The sequence below is a fragment of the Amyelois transitella genome, chromosome 23 (genome assembly GCF_032362555.1).
Source record: "Amyelois transitella isolate CPQ chromosome 23, ilAmyTran1.1, whole genome shotgun sequence".
Classification (NCBI taxonomy): domain Eukaryota; kingdom Metazoa; phylum Arthropoda; class Insecta; order Lepidoptera; family Pyralidae; genus Amyelois; species Amyelois transitella.
Genome location: NC_083526.1, coordinates 2,790,458 through 2,804,261, shown reverse-complemented (window position 1 = coordinate 2,804,261; position 13,804 = coordinate 2,790,458). Strand labels below are relative to the sequence as shown.

The following is a 13,804-nucleotide window of genomic DNA, read 5'->3' as shown; positions in this document are numbered from 1 at the left end:
CTTCTAAGTAGTCTCTTTTTTTCTTTTTGTCCTTAATGTAAAAAGAAAACGCCGAAGTTTCGGGACGAGCGGAGTTTAAATTTTTCCACCCTTAATGCGCTTATTACGAGTGGGGAAATGATGACTGGTTCTCAAACTTATTAAATACTTCATTTTATAAAAACACAACGCATAGATATAAAAAGCCTGTGGATAATGTTAAAAAACCTGAAAACATTATCGCTCGCTCACATTGAAAATATCAAGTACAACTAATATTCAGTAAATAGGTAGGATAGGCAGTATCTTTAAATAAACCTACCTATTCTTGTCGTCGTAATTTGTGATGTACAGCTGAAAAAGTATAATAAGGCCACAGTATGAGGTCTACCTAACCAATGAGGGCGGCATTTGAGACGAAGGAAAGGCAAAAGAACTGACGAAAATACTCAACTCGACGTGCTGAAACGGTAAAAACCGTACCAGCTCGAAAAATAACATGTTTGTAGTTATTCTTATTAAACCTACATAGTTTATTCCTTACAGTTTGAGAAACAGAGTCTTGCGGTAGAAGTATCCATGTAGCGAACTGTGCAAGCGAGGGCTCCTGTGGGTGTAATTTACATTTTTATTTTACTGTAGGTATATACAGTCGGAATAGACACATTCTAATATTGAGGTATTACCTTCTTTGCCATGCCATTTCCGGCAGATAGAATAAGACCAAAATATAAACCAAAACAAAAGATACTCATTTGAAGCTAGGTATCTTTTTAATCTCTATATTTTTACCATGGATGTCATAAAAGGCTAAGTATTATAAACTAAGGATTCTGCTTTTAGGCGATGGGCTAGCACCCTGTCACGATTTGAATCTATTCTATCATTAAGCCAAACAGCTAAACGTAGCTTTTCGAGACTGTTGGCTCTGTTTACCCCAAAAGGGAAATTAGACGCTATTATATGTATGTATGTAGAATAAGCATTTATGTAATATCCATGCAATACAATCCACGGAAAGTGAAAGAATGGTATGAACTATGCAGTAATACTACTTACCAAGAATCTGATGAAGAACCTACAGTACCTTCCTATTTAATTTATCTTTGATATTTAAAAACTTGACCGTGGTCTTAGTCTTTTTAATGAGATTTCGAGACTGTTGGCTCCGTCTACCCGGTACGGGATAAATTTGTTATTTATGTACATATGTAGTTATGTATACATACGTCCTAATAAAAAAAATTTGGGTCCTAAATCTGGACATTGTAGGAAGGCCTTTGTACGTAACCAATTGTAAAATGACAAGTGTGTTTACTAAACCAATTAAACATAACGCGCCCGCGGCACCAAACAAACACACATATTTGTTTGTAAAACGCAGATGTGGCGACGATTTATTTGTTTAATTATTTTACTAGTTTATTAGGATTTACTTATGGGTGTGTGTTCTTCTGTCTGACTTTGAGGAGAGGAGCCCGGGGTATGCTGAACATGGATTGGGTGAGTCAGGTTTTTACACGAAGCGACTGCCATCTGACCTACGTAACCTTTGCAGGGGAACCTAGCCCGTATTGGATCATATGGTAAAACATCCAGTTGCATGAATGTGCAGGTTTCTTCAAGATCTTTAGGTACTTTACTTGTGGTCTTTACTTATTGTATTGTATTAGTTTTAATGAAACAGGTTACAAATTGTGTGTTGGCAGTCTTTCAACTTCGAAAGTTTGTTTATATGTGATTTATCGGACAGACGTGCATATTGAAAATTAGTTCATTGAGGACAAATATTGCCAACTATTAAAACTTAAATTATGTATTAAAACTTCATAATACCCTTCAACACTTTCATCCAATTAACACGACATCAAACCACCAAAATGGCTACTTACCGATAATTGGCTTCAGCGGCCCAACCCGATCAATTATGAATTTATAAAATTATACAAATCCGAGGCAAATGCGAGCAGATTGCCGCGAAATTATTCACAAAGCGCCCCCTAGCGGGGACTTGATGATATTGTATTAGGTGATCACACACGAATACGATTTTAATGGATACTCAACTAACCCCTCGCTTAAATCATTACACTTACACCTTTCGGAATAGAAACCAATTTCGCTTGGCTTGTTGATCGGTTTTATGTCGTTTTAGGGTTGAAGTAGAAGGACCCCAATCTAAATTAAAATCTAAAACCTTGTAAACAAGGCAAGTGCTCACTTTTTCGGGATTTAACCCCTGGCCGTCCCGGCATTAACGAGGGATATAAAGGGGCAGTTATTGCGATGCAGCGGTTTTGTCTCTGCTCCACTGTTGTGATCAAATTTGTTGTTTTTGTGACAGTCATTGCTTGATTTATTTTTTGTACACAAATATCTAACTATACAATATACAATCAATATTATTTAAAATAGTTAACAGTACGTCTTGCTGTACGGACTGAGTGACTACTGGCCGCGTACAACTGTAAGAAAAACCGTGGCCGCGTACAACTGTAAGAAAAACCGTATGAAACTTAGAAATTAGGCGTATGTAAGTAAGCGAGTAAGTTGAGCGAACTTCGATCAACTTTAAAACAGGTTTATGTCGATAGGAGAGGAAGACAAAGCTACAGCAGCGTAGAAAGAAAAGGGAATTTACTGTATTTTTATGGCAGGTCTTTGGGTAAATCTTGGAAATCCCTGAGAAATATATAGACATATAAAAGAAATTTGCTATTTCAAAATTAAGTTAGGTCCACCGAATTATGATTCAAGAAACTTCTAACTAGTAACCGTTTTGTTGACTGTATCTAGTTCCTTATATCTATCCCAATCTAAGTTTTGAAAAGAAAATTACAAAAATATTCCAAGATATATAATAAACAAAAAATACAAACAATAAATAACAAAAAAAAATCACAAAAATTTTGCCTTACAAATCAAAATCACTTAAACGCTGGATGTATATTCGACAGGACAGCTTCATCCGACATTGGCGGGGATTTAATGACCAGGGATTTGACCGAGGACGCCGTGGGTAGGTGGGGCTCCTTCCTGTGTCTCAAGCACACATGAGAATGTTGGTTCTGTGGCTTATCTATCACTCTGTCAGGCATTCTACCACGTTGTAACTCCGACAGATTGCTTGCCAATTCTGCGGCCGCCTCGCCGTACCGCATTTGCCCTATACGAACCTGTTTTTATAAAAATGTTAATTGTGACAAATCTGTCAATGAAACGGGAAAAAAAAGAAAAGTAATTACTTCGCCTACGACGTTCTGTGTATCGAATTCTTGTAAGAGTCTCCTGTGTAATGGCTCGAAGGCTTGGCGTGTGGCGCGTTCGCTGGTCAAAATCTATACATATTTTTTTTCAAAATCAGAAAACACAAGTACGAGTGCAGTTTAGGAACAAGTCTTGATTTTATTTACAGCATTAACTAATGATACTATAATAAAGAGATTACCAACAATCCCAAGTAGGTATCCCAAGTTTATAAGCCTATCGCTTGGTCGCCTTTTACGACACCCAAGGGAAAGATATAGAATGGTTGGGAAAGGTATAGAAATGTCGGAAATCACACTGCACACATACAAATGAGATTGAAAAGAATGCAAATTAATCGTTCGTTATCATCTCCTGGCGTTACTCCTGGTCGCGTCCTCACTTCTCTGGAGAAGAGAAGAGCCGGGGAATCTATAGGTTGCAGAAGGGCAAAAAATTACACTAATCATAGCCAATGAGAAGCTGGTGGGTACTAGCAAAGACAGGATCAATCAATCAATATTTCTGCTATCGCACGAAGTGGAAACACTTTTTTTGACAACTGTCAACATGACATGGTGTACGTGCCTCGTCCCTCAGTTCAGCGCGCCGCCTGGAGACCCACTCGATCTGCTCCTGCAACTTCTTACAGTCACTCTCGTTGGTTTGAAGGTCCTGAAAGAAACGGAACAATCTGTATGGGTTCCGTGAATTGACTCAAACTGGGAGTAATAGCAAAGGAAGACTTGCATTAGGTAATGCAACTATTAACAATTAATTTTGGAGATATACTACCTGAACGATTATGTTATGACCAAAATCAGATCAGTACAAATCACATAGCAAAATAAATTATAGATTGTTGGGATCCGTTTTATTGTCTTGACCTAGGAACTACTGTTCAAGGCATCAGGATATTTCTTATTAATTTTGTTTCTTAACGTCTCCTCTCCATCGTGGTCGGAGCTGTAGGTGGACCCAGGGCACGAACTAATTCTAGGAGAGAATTATTTGTTACAGTTAAAAACTACCGTAATTGTTGTTTCTATTATTGTCATTCTGCTTTTTTTTCCTAATTGAATATAAATTTACTTAGTATCAAAAAATTGCAATCATCTTTATTTTTCCTTCGTAACCGTAAGGATTTATGCCAACTTTCTTACACACCGATCGTAAAGACTCCATGATCTCCCTGTACTTGACTCTCACATCCTGGTCGATGGCGTGCAAGTTGTCAATCTCGTGCTGCGTCTCCCGGATCTTGGACTTTGAGATGCGCAATCGACCTTCCTGTTAATAAGATAATTGTTCAGGGCTTAAACCCAGGTTACATCCTTACCTCTCAGCAGAGGAGTGAAGGGTGGGACTTTGACCATTATCCTTGAATTCTCGCCGCAGATCTAGATAAATAATGAGCATGACGAGCTTGGTGGTAGAAACAATAAGTATTAAAATGCGGATAAAAGGCACATCGTGCCAAACCAAATACAACCTCGGCCATGTAAGTACCAATGACTATTTTCAAAGTTATGTACTTTGTTTAAATACTAACGAGCGTTGCTCTTGGAAAACAGCGTTAGGAAACCTCCTGTCCTGAGAGGTGAGAATGTAGCCGGGAGGAACGCCAGAAGGAAGAAAAGGTTCGAAGGGGCTCACCTTCAAAACTTCTACAACCTTCTTAAGAAAAGTCATCATATTATTCAAGTGAGTACTTTCGTGGGTTCAAAACTAACACACTGTGCCGACCCCACGTAAAAAGTGGGAGAAGGTAACGACAAAGAACACTTTCGTGAGTTCAATATATATAGGTTACCTTCTCGGCTAGTTTCCTGGTGAGAACATCCAGATGTTCGTCAAGGCTGTCCTTCTGTTCCACCTCGAAGCTCTGCACCACGTTGTTGTGGGGACACAGCCGATGTACCAGTTGCACAGGCGTGAATGGGGGACACTCCTCAGTCTGGTATAGACAAAAACAAGTTGTTTTCCATTTTGGGAAAGACCTATTATAATTCTTCAGTCATATGATTTGGGACTTACTGAAATTATGAAGTCTGGTCAGAAACTTAGCAGGTAATATTTAAGCCACTTGTGTTCCGGAAAACTTTCAACGTTATTTTTATATTTTGTATAATATTTGTTGTATAATAATTTGTAACTATTTTGATGATTTCTTCAAAGTACTTAAACAACTACGGCTTTTTGGCGGGAAGTCGCTTTTCACACAAAAGTGTATAAAATATATATAAATGACAAATGATCAGCCTTTTATTTATTTATTTGGTCATAAATCATAAAATACCGTGCTTTTTACAGAGCTACCAAAAATTGCCGAAGTATAGTTTTGGTATCCAACAGCGCTTATCCTAATAAAGTATGTATGTGTAAACAGCACCTTGTAAATAGCACCGGTCCATTTCCATTTGATCAGAACTGCGAGTAGCAACAACGCTACTACCACGACGACGGCGGCCACAGTAATCATGGCGACCTGGCCGGTCTACCATCATACCATGATGCTGAACAAACTGCTCGCTCCACTGCAACACGTTGACTGAGTCATTTTGACAGCTCGCGATGTGAAATCACATTTGTATTTCGAATATTATAACTTTTTTTCGTTTGTTACCTTTTTTGTCGTGCACAAACCACCATACGCTTTTTTATTCTAGCGACTTCTTTTAAGTCCATAATTTTTCTTGTTATGTATCCTTTAATGAACTTACTTATCAAAATTTCAGTTTTCTACGTTAAGTAGTCAACTGTATGGTACTTTGGATCAGTTGCGTCATAAAGTCAAAGTGTTCGTGACAAGTTTTATCTCTAACATTAGCTATACTTAGGTACTTATACGATTAATCACTACAAAGAAATACAACTATGTTTAAATATAGCGATATATGTATGTTAGGAATCATAATAATAATATTAATTAATTAAATATCTAAACTTTGCATGTGATGCCATTATTTTTGAAGAGCGGATCTCACCTAACACAGGTTTTTGTAAACTTAAATGGTGAGACCCTGCTACCCACTTGTACTGCACTTGTAAAAAGAAAGAAAATCGTGATTCTATTATAGCTAAAGTGATTTAAACTAATGTGTGTATTTATAATCTAAATAAATATATAATCACCCTGGCGGACTGCTATCCATCACGCTGTCCACGACTCAGGTGTCGAGCCAGGGGATCGCTATTCTGTGACAGCGGAATTACGTGTCACGGACACTGCGTTTCATGGGCGCACTCGCTTTGTAGCTCTCTATAGACAAATGCATAAATATGTTTAAACTAATATCATCAAGAAGTTTTGCGTCTATTATTTTTTGTTTGTATGTTATAGCTTACCTATCATGAAAATTCTTTCGAAGGGTTAAGTCATTATTTGGCCCCATGGATCTTCACTCAAAATAGTGTGGAACGGCTGGCAGTAGCGTATCCATCCAACCCTTGCGTTGCAGCCTTAATGCCATGTTTGAAAACACTACCTAGTATCACTTGGTATTTTGTGGCTTTCCGGGCGATTTATTAAGCAAAATGACGTATACTCGTAAAAAGAGACTACCTACTTTCCATTTGCTTCACCACCACGCAATTTACTATAACTACTTAAACTTATTCTTTACAGTAAAGCCAGGTACGGAATAAAGAAGACGCAAACAATACGAGTGTGAAACCCCTTCAATAAATTAAAATTAGATAAAAAACTAGTTCAAACTGTTGATTTTTGCATCAGATCGTTAAATAACAATTTATAGGCAATCCGTCACGTAATAGGGCCCTAGCCCGCCCTTTGGGAGGATCGTCCGAGGCAATTATGGCCGATACGGCGAATAATTGAAAGGGATCGGTGTCTAATTGATTGCTTTTGCCCCGCTGACTGATATGATAGAGCGATTAACAACCGTATACGTAATTAGGCTACGATTGGCTGTAAGGATTTGATATTTTTGTCCATGTGAGAGTAGCTTTTGTCTATGATTTATATATCGGTATCGCAAATTAATGGGGATGATATTTTTTCTGTATGAAAGGTACAATAAGCCACTAAAAGAAAAAATCACGAAATTCCTATGGGAACTGGTAAGTCTCAGATTGTAGCTACCCAGCTAGTACTTATTAGAAGCCCAAACCAGTGTAACGAATGAACTAATCCATGATATTATAGTGACATCTCTTATCTATGATATCCGTAGACTGCGGTAAACTGTAAACGGAACTCCCGCCAAAAACCGCAAGACGTTACGTTCCGTTCCGTTTACCCCGTGATCAAAGCGGCGCGAAGATTTACATTTTACGGAAGCTATTACGGTATCCTTACGGCCTACTAGCTGGCATTAATTTGCTTACTTTTTACCATATGTATTTTATACACGCAGCGTCGTATATTATACAAGAGGTACAATTTCAATATTGTAATCCTCCTGGCGTAAGTTCAGGTTGAGTCTTCATCTCTCCGGAGAGGAACCCAGGGTGCGCCTACGACCACTATCTTGGATTGGTTAACTGACTGACTAACTCCCGTATGACCTCCGCAACAGCTGCTGCGTATCTTACCTATATTGGCTCATGGCTTCACATCTAGCTGCCCGAATGTGCAAATCACAAAGTTTTTTCTCAGCGTAAGAGCACACAGTCAGATAATCAGTAAATTTATTTATTTACTAGCCGTTGCACGCGGCTTCTATTCTAAAACTTGCTCACATTAAAACTTCCTTATTTCTCAAATTAAAACAAATTATTCCAAGCGCAATTAATCTCAAATTTTCCTTAACATAATGTTTTAGAAAAGGACCATTTCCGGAATTCCTTTTCCCACTGAAATACTCATAAGATTGATGATAGAGCTTTGAAGACACCGACAGACATTCCCACATCATTAATTATTTTTATAGTGCTCTTATTTAAAAAAAAAATGCCCTTCACTTCATCTGTTTCTACATCATTTTTATACCTTGCGGGGTAGACGGAGCCAACAGTCCAAAAAGACGTTTCAAAGGCTTTTTAATCATGCATATATTTCGATAGTTTTCAATGTTATTTCCATGAAAACATTCTTCAAAGTACACCGAAGCGAAGCGCGAAGCGGGGCTGCGTTATTAGTAAAATTTATTTATTTTACAGATACAAGGATTTTAAGCCAATTTAACTTAAGTTTTTATATGTATTGAATAAACATAAATTGTTAAAGTAAAAAGAAGATTGTATGTTAATTGGCATAGATGCTAAGTGATAAGTACTTAATTAGATTTTGTTGTAGTTGGTAACAACACGACAAAATCTAAGTACTTCTGTTCTCATATTATTTTGTATTTCTCAGTCACTTCAAATTAAAGTTAAAAATAATTTTATATCCCTAATTGGTCCATCAGTTCCTTGCGTTAATTAATTGAGAAAATATGTTTCGGAAATATAATATAGGTAAGGATAAAGCGTGGTTCCGTCTTGTTACATAATTTCAGAATTACAAACATTTATTGTCAAGCTCTTTAAATTATTATCTATATTAACTGTGCCCTCAACTTTGTTTGCGTGCGGGTTGAAATAAGTTTTTCTTTTACATATAAGGTTTTCGGATCAAAAATTCCTTAGCTCTATCAATGAAATAAAGCATAAATGATTATTACATTTATATTATTTCCAGAATCTTACCTTTTTTCATATCCATTCTAACATTTTCAATGCCAGGTTTTTAATTTCAAGTAAAATATCTAAAGATTAAGAAATATCTATTATGTACAATTTTCATATTCTTCACATTTATTATATGTAAATTGATATTGATTATTATAGAGAATGAATTTTTTATGAGTAAAGTTGACAAAATTATTACAATTTCTAAACTACCTATACTAATATTAAAACTACCTAATTAAAAATATTACATTTATTGATGATTATGATTGTATATAAGCACGACAGATTTTTTTTGTCGGGAACTTTTGATGAAATAATCATTTGGTGATTCCATCTTCTCGTTAAAAAAATATTTTATGTCCTGAAAAAAGATAGTATAAAAATTGGATTGCTGATTTCTTGATATTATACACACAGATTTACGATATCTTCCAAACTTAAATTACATAATTTGAAGCCAAAAAAACTTACTTATGTAAGTAAGAGGTACTTACTTATTCCAATATTCTTGAGCATTAACCTCTTTCTTGCGCAGTCGAGCAATTAGAGAACCCTAATAACACCGCACATGTCTATTCAAAGGAGCCGATGGTTTTTGTTAATTAATTAGTTACAAATTATGTGGCAAAAAGTAAAGTCCCCGTTCCAGTAGCGTGAAGACTTTCACGGGCGACCTGCGTTCTGGTGGCGGGGAATGTAAGCCTAATGCGTTGCATTTGGAGAATATTAATTATGGTAAACTATGTTTTTGTGATAGTGTTAGAATTGGAAAAAAAATATCCGTTACTAAAACACGTAAGTATTTTAAAAAGATATCTCGTAGGTTTATAAATAAAACTGAATCTATTCTTGGTTTCGCGGTGCTAATAGTCTAGACTATGGTTTTTTTTTAATTCAATTTTTATGAGTTAGATTTAGCCAGGCGTAATACAACAACTTTAACAATCTGCTCGAAAAAGCTGTTATATATAATAGGTGATTCTATGATTTTACGCCACCAGACAAGTATCAATAAAGCACTTGCTTCACATACTTTATTAATAATTTACTAATGTATCCGGATCTAAGACTCCACTGAAATTCAAAATGGCGCCGCGGCGCGGTTTCTTTCCTCGTATTACCAACATTACCATACTTCAGCCGTCGAGGCTTATTTAAATGCTCCACCGACTCCATTTAGAGTTGGAAAAATAAAACTGAGGACGGATCCGCGATCTCACGTTGAGCCGCTTTTGCGGTAAATATGTATAAAGCTGGCAACACTGATTTACAAACAAATTTCGCCTGAATTCTTAATTTCAATTTTAGCGTCTTTGAAATAGAGTCGTGTTATATTTTTCTAGGTTTTTTGGTAAAATTGTAAGAGTATAAGTATCTACGTTTTGTCGCCGGCATCTTTTTATTTTATCGCATTTATTTGAGCTCAGCTGCTACCGTTGTTTAAGACTTAGATATTTTTTTGTACTGTGTAGATGATTATGTTTTTGTTATGTTATTATACTGTTACTTTCGAAAATGTTGGTATGAAAACTTTTAACATAAACCGGTATCAGTTCATAATGTCGATTTTAAGAATCAGATTTTGCATAATTTTATTTTTTGAGGAATCCAACGTGTTGGCTCATTGGAGCGAAATTCTGTTAAAGGCTGATTATGCCCATTTTAACCACCAGTTTTCACAAAATTCATTGTACAATAAGTGCGTAGTATATGAAATTTAATGCAAGCAATTGCAATTTTGTAAAGAAATAAAGAAATATATTTTTATTATTATCTCAAAAAACTAGTTCAAATACCTACGTGTATTTTTTTATGGAAATGAAATTAGTTATTTTGTCGAATAATAAAAGTTTTTTTTTATTTCATTAAGACACGTGGTAGGTACTTACCTGAGTAAGTTTGTGGTATTTTGGGTAACTAACATAGGAAATGCTAAGGTCTATTGTCCCTGGCTATTAGCTATGTAGGTACCTATTCTTAAATATTGTGAATAGATAATGCTTAGTAAATTAAATAAACATAGTATCCACGTAAAAGAATCATCTTAAGAAGTATTTGAATATAAAACAAAGCGCAAATTAAGTTAAACGATTAAAAAAGAGTCTCGAGGCGCGTCTGTTTGCACAGCCATTCCATTATCTCGCTCCTTACGCATTAAAGATAAAGCCGAATAGCCGCCAATTTTCTTCCATTACTCCGAGATCATATTATCCGTAAAACGGAACGCAAACAAAGTGAACGTCGTTACCAACCCAACGATAACTTAATTTCAGTCCGCCATAAGTACGTAATTAGCGAGCCGCTGCCTTATCGCCCGTCGGGTAATTAACCTCTGGGGGGTGCGCCCCCCTCCGTGCACCTTGAATGCCTCCTCGCCTCGTAATATTTCCGCCATATTATCCTGGATACCGCCCACCTCCTCCGCCAATGACAGCGGTTCCCGCGCTTTTGTTTCGCGCCACTACGCCCTCGTTCCGAAACGTAGTAACTTGTGTGTTTTCTTTGGCGAATTTGGTTGTACAAGCGAACACTGTGCGGTTTGTTTTCGTAAGCGCTCGTTTAATATGCGATGGAATTCCTCAGTTCAGAAACAACTTAAGTTTGGGCGTTGGTTTTGGGGATTTCGGTTTTATGGTAACATTTTGTTAGGTTGGTATTTGGTGTTTAAGGTATTATATTTCAGCGGGGGTGTCGTCAGTTCATATTTCATGCGTTATCATCTTTTATTGAGTGCGAAGAAGGGCATTGTTGCCGGTTTACTACGCGATTATCTCCCGGCCGACGACGGTGTTTAGCCGCTTCTGATGAATGGCATATTGCGACCAAACCCACACTCTGTAGTCTTTTGTTCATGTTTTGTGGCCTGTTAGATTGTATTTATACTCTTTTGTTGCACATACGTTTTTTCTTGTAACTAGGTAAGTACTTTCCGATGAAGAAATCCTATGTTTGTGTGATGAGTAAAAATCATCCATATAAATTACTTACAATACTTTAGGTAGTAAGAACTTAGAAGAAATTTCATACGCAGGTTTTGCTCAACGGGCACAAAAGTTTACTAATAAATAAAGTTCAAAACAAACGACTACCTCCGGCCAGATTACTGAAATCTCGTTAAATAAACGCAATTAACGTATAAATTAAACTGTGTATCCGAACGTTTTTAATAGAGTAATCGATCACCGAGCGCTCGAGCGTGTATCCGAACGGCGCGGTCATTTGTCAAAATTACGCGGGAGCCGTTAAGCCGCATAATTTTTGGCGCGAAACATGGAGCTACTAAAGAAGTTCTTAAAGAGAAAGTTAATTTCTATGATTTTAGTCTACACTCTTAAGGTGAGGACAACCAGGTACGTGTACCACGTACATGGTCGTAAAGGGCTGGGACAACGACCACGACCACTCAGTCAAGAGTTTAGTGACTTTGAAGAAGTTTTGCTGTGTGAGATCTTCTACTGATCTTCTTTTTCCTCCTGGTTAGTCTCGGTTACATCCTCCCCACTCTGGAAAGTACGCCCGGAGTACGCTCTTGATCCTGGATTAGGTGAGTCAGGTCACAAAGCGCCTCCCATTTTGCCTCCGCAACCTTTGCACGGAAGCCTAATTCATATTGGACTATGGTTATACACATCTCACGATGTTTTCCCTCACCGTTAGAGCATCGGTTAGTATTCAAACTAATGTAATAACTTCTAAAATAGTAATTCTAACCGGCACCATCCCGATTCGACCACCGACGCTAATAATATTAATATGGATTAGACACTATCAAAACTTAGTAAAAGGCATATTCCATACGTTTCGGAACTCCTTGGCGCTCGGCTCGGATAGCGAGAGCGGCTCTAATTGGCTGCCGGCCGCCGCCCGATAAAGCTTGGTTTACACAGCGCGTTAATTAATAGAGGTCGTCAAGCGAAGCCACTGGATGTAGTTTATAGTTGTATATTTTATATTGAACAAATTTCATATTATTTTGTACAAGGCTGGTTGAGGGAATAAACATAGTGTAGCTAATTGCTTCTCTGACCGTGAAGATTTCAGAAGTCAATCAAGAGAAACTACGGTTCTTAATAAGACTACAACCTGTCTGTATTTTAATCTCAATTCCATCATTTAGCCAACCAGCTGAAATGGCTAGATCAAATGCCAAGTCAGAAGTACCCTAAATCAAAATTTTGAATGAATCATTCTTTGAAAATTGTTGAAAGTGGATATTAAGCAAAATAAGCGAGTGTGTTGTTTCAAATGTGAAGATGTAGTCTCTGCCGGTCCCTCCAGGAAAGAGAACGTGAACATGTTTGTTTGTCTTAATTTTATTTTGAATATAAAAGTAATTAGTTTTTGAATGTTACTCGTCTACGGCGTAGCACTATGCTACAAATGTAGCGGCTTCGTAGCAGTTTCGTAGATCCTTCTACATCGCTATTAAAATAAACGTTACAAGTCACAGACGCCGGAATAATATTCCGTAAAAGTGTGTTTGTTTGTCCGCCTTTCATGTCAAAACCACTGAACCGATCTTCATAAAATTTTGCATACATATAGTGTGAAATACGGAGAAGGACACAGGGTACTTTTCGACGAAAATTTATAAGACTATAACATTATCCAGATTCCTAAAAAAAAGAAACCTAATCCCGACTGTAAATGTTTAACACGTCTAAACCTTTGTAGTTCATTCAACGAGTGCAGCAGGATGACCTCTAGCAGTGAGAAATGTGGGGCTATTAATACATGACCACTCTGTCAAGAGTGTAGCGGCTGAGAAGAAGACACCTTTACTAGAAAGTAAGGAATTAAACATAAGTAAGAAATTATTAGGAATGGATTAATCTTACCAAAAATCGAAAATTGCACCGGTAGGTATAGAGAAGCGCGTAGTAATTTGCAAGAAATTATACCTCCTTCAAAACTCGCTGATTTTGACATTTTCTCTTTGGAC

General features: G+C 37.0%; 1 protein-coding gene across 1 annotated transcript; it reads right to left on the bottom strand.

Moving 5' to 3' along the window:
- Window positions 1-2,906: 2,906 nt before the first annotated feature.
- LOC106130630 (uncharacterized) lies at window positions 2,907-5,707 on the bottom strand. Its single transcript, XM_013329526.2, has 5 exons — window positions 5,618-5,707; window positions 5,039-5,182; window positions 4,393-4,515; window positions 3,814-3,900; window positions 2,907-3,155 (listed from the first exon to the last, which is right to left on the bottom strand). Exons 1-5 carry the CDS (start codon window positions 5,705-5,707, stop codon window positions 2,907-2,909), a joined length of 693 nt encoding a protein of 230 aa, XP_013184980.1.
- Between the last annotated feature and the right edge of the window lie 8,097 nt (window positions 5,708-13,804).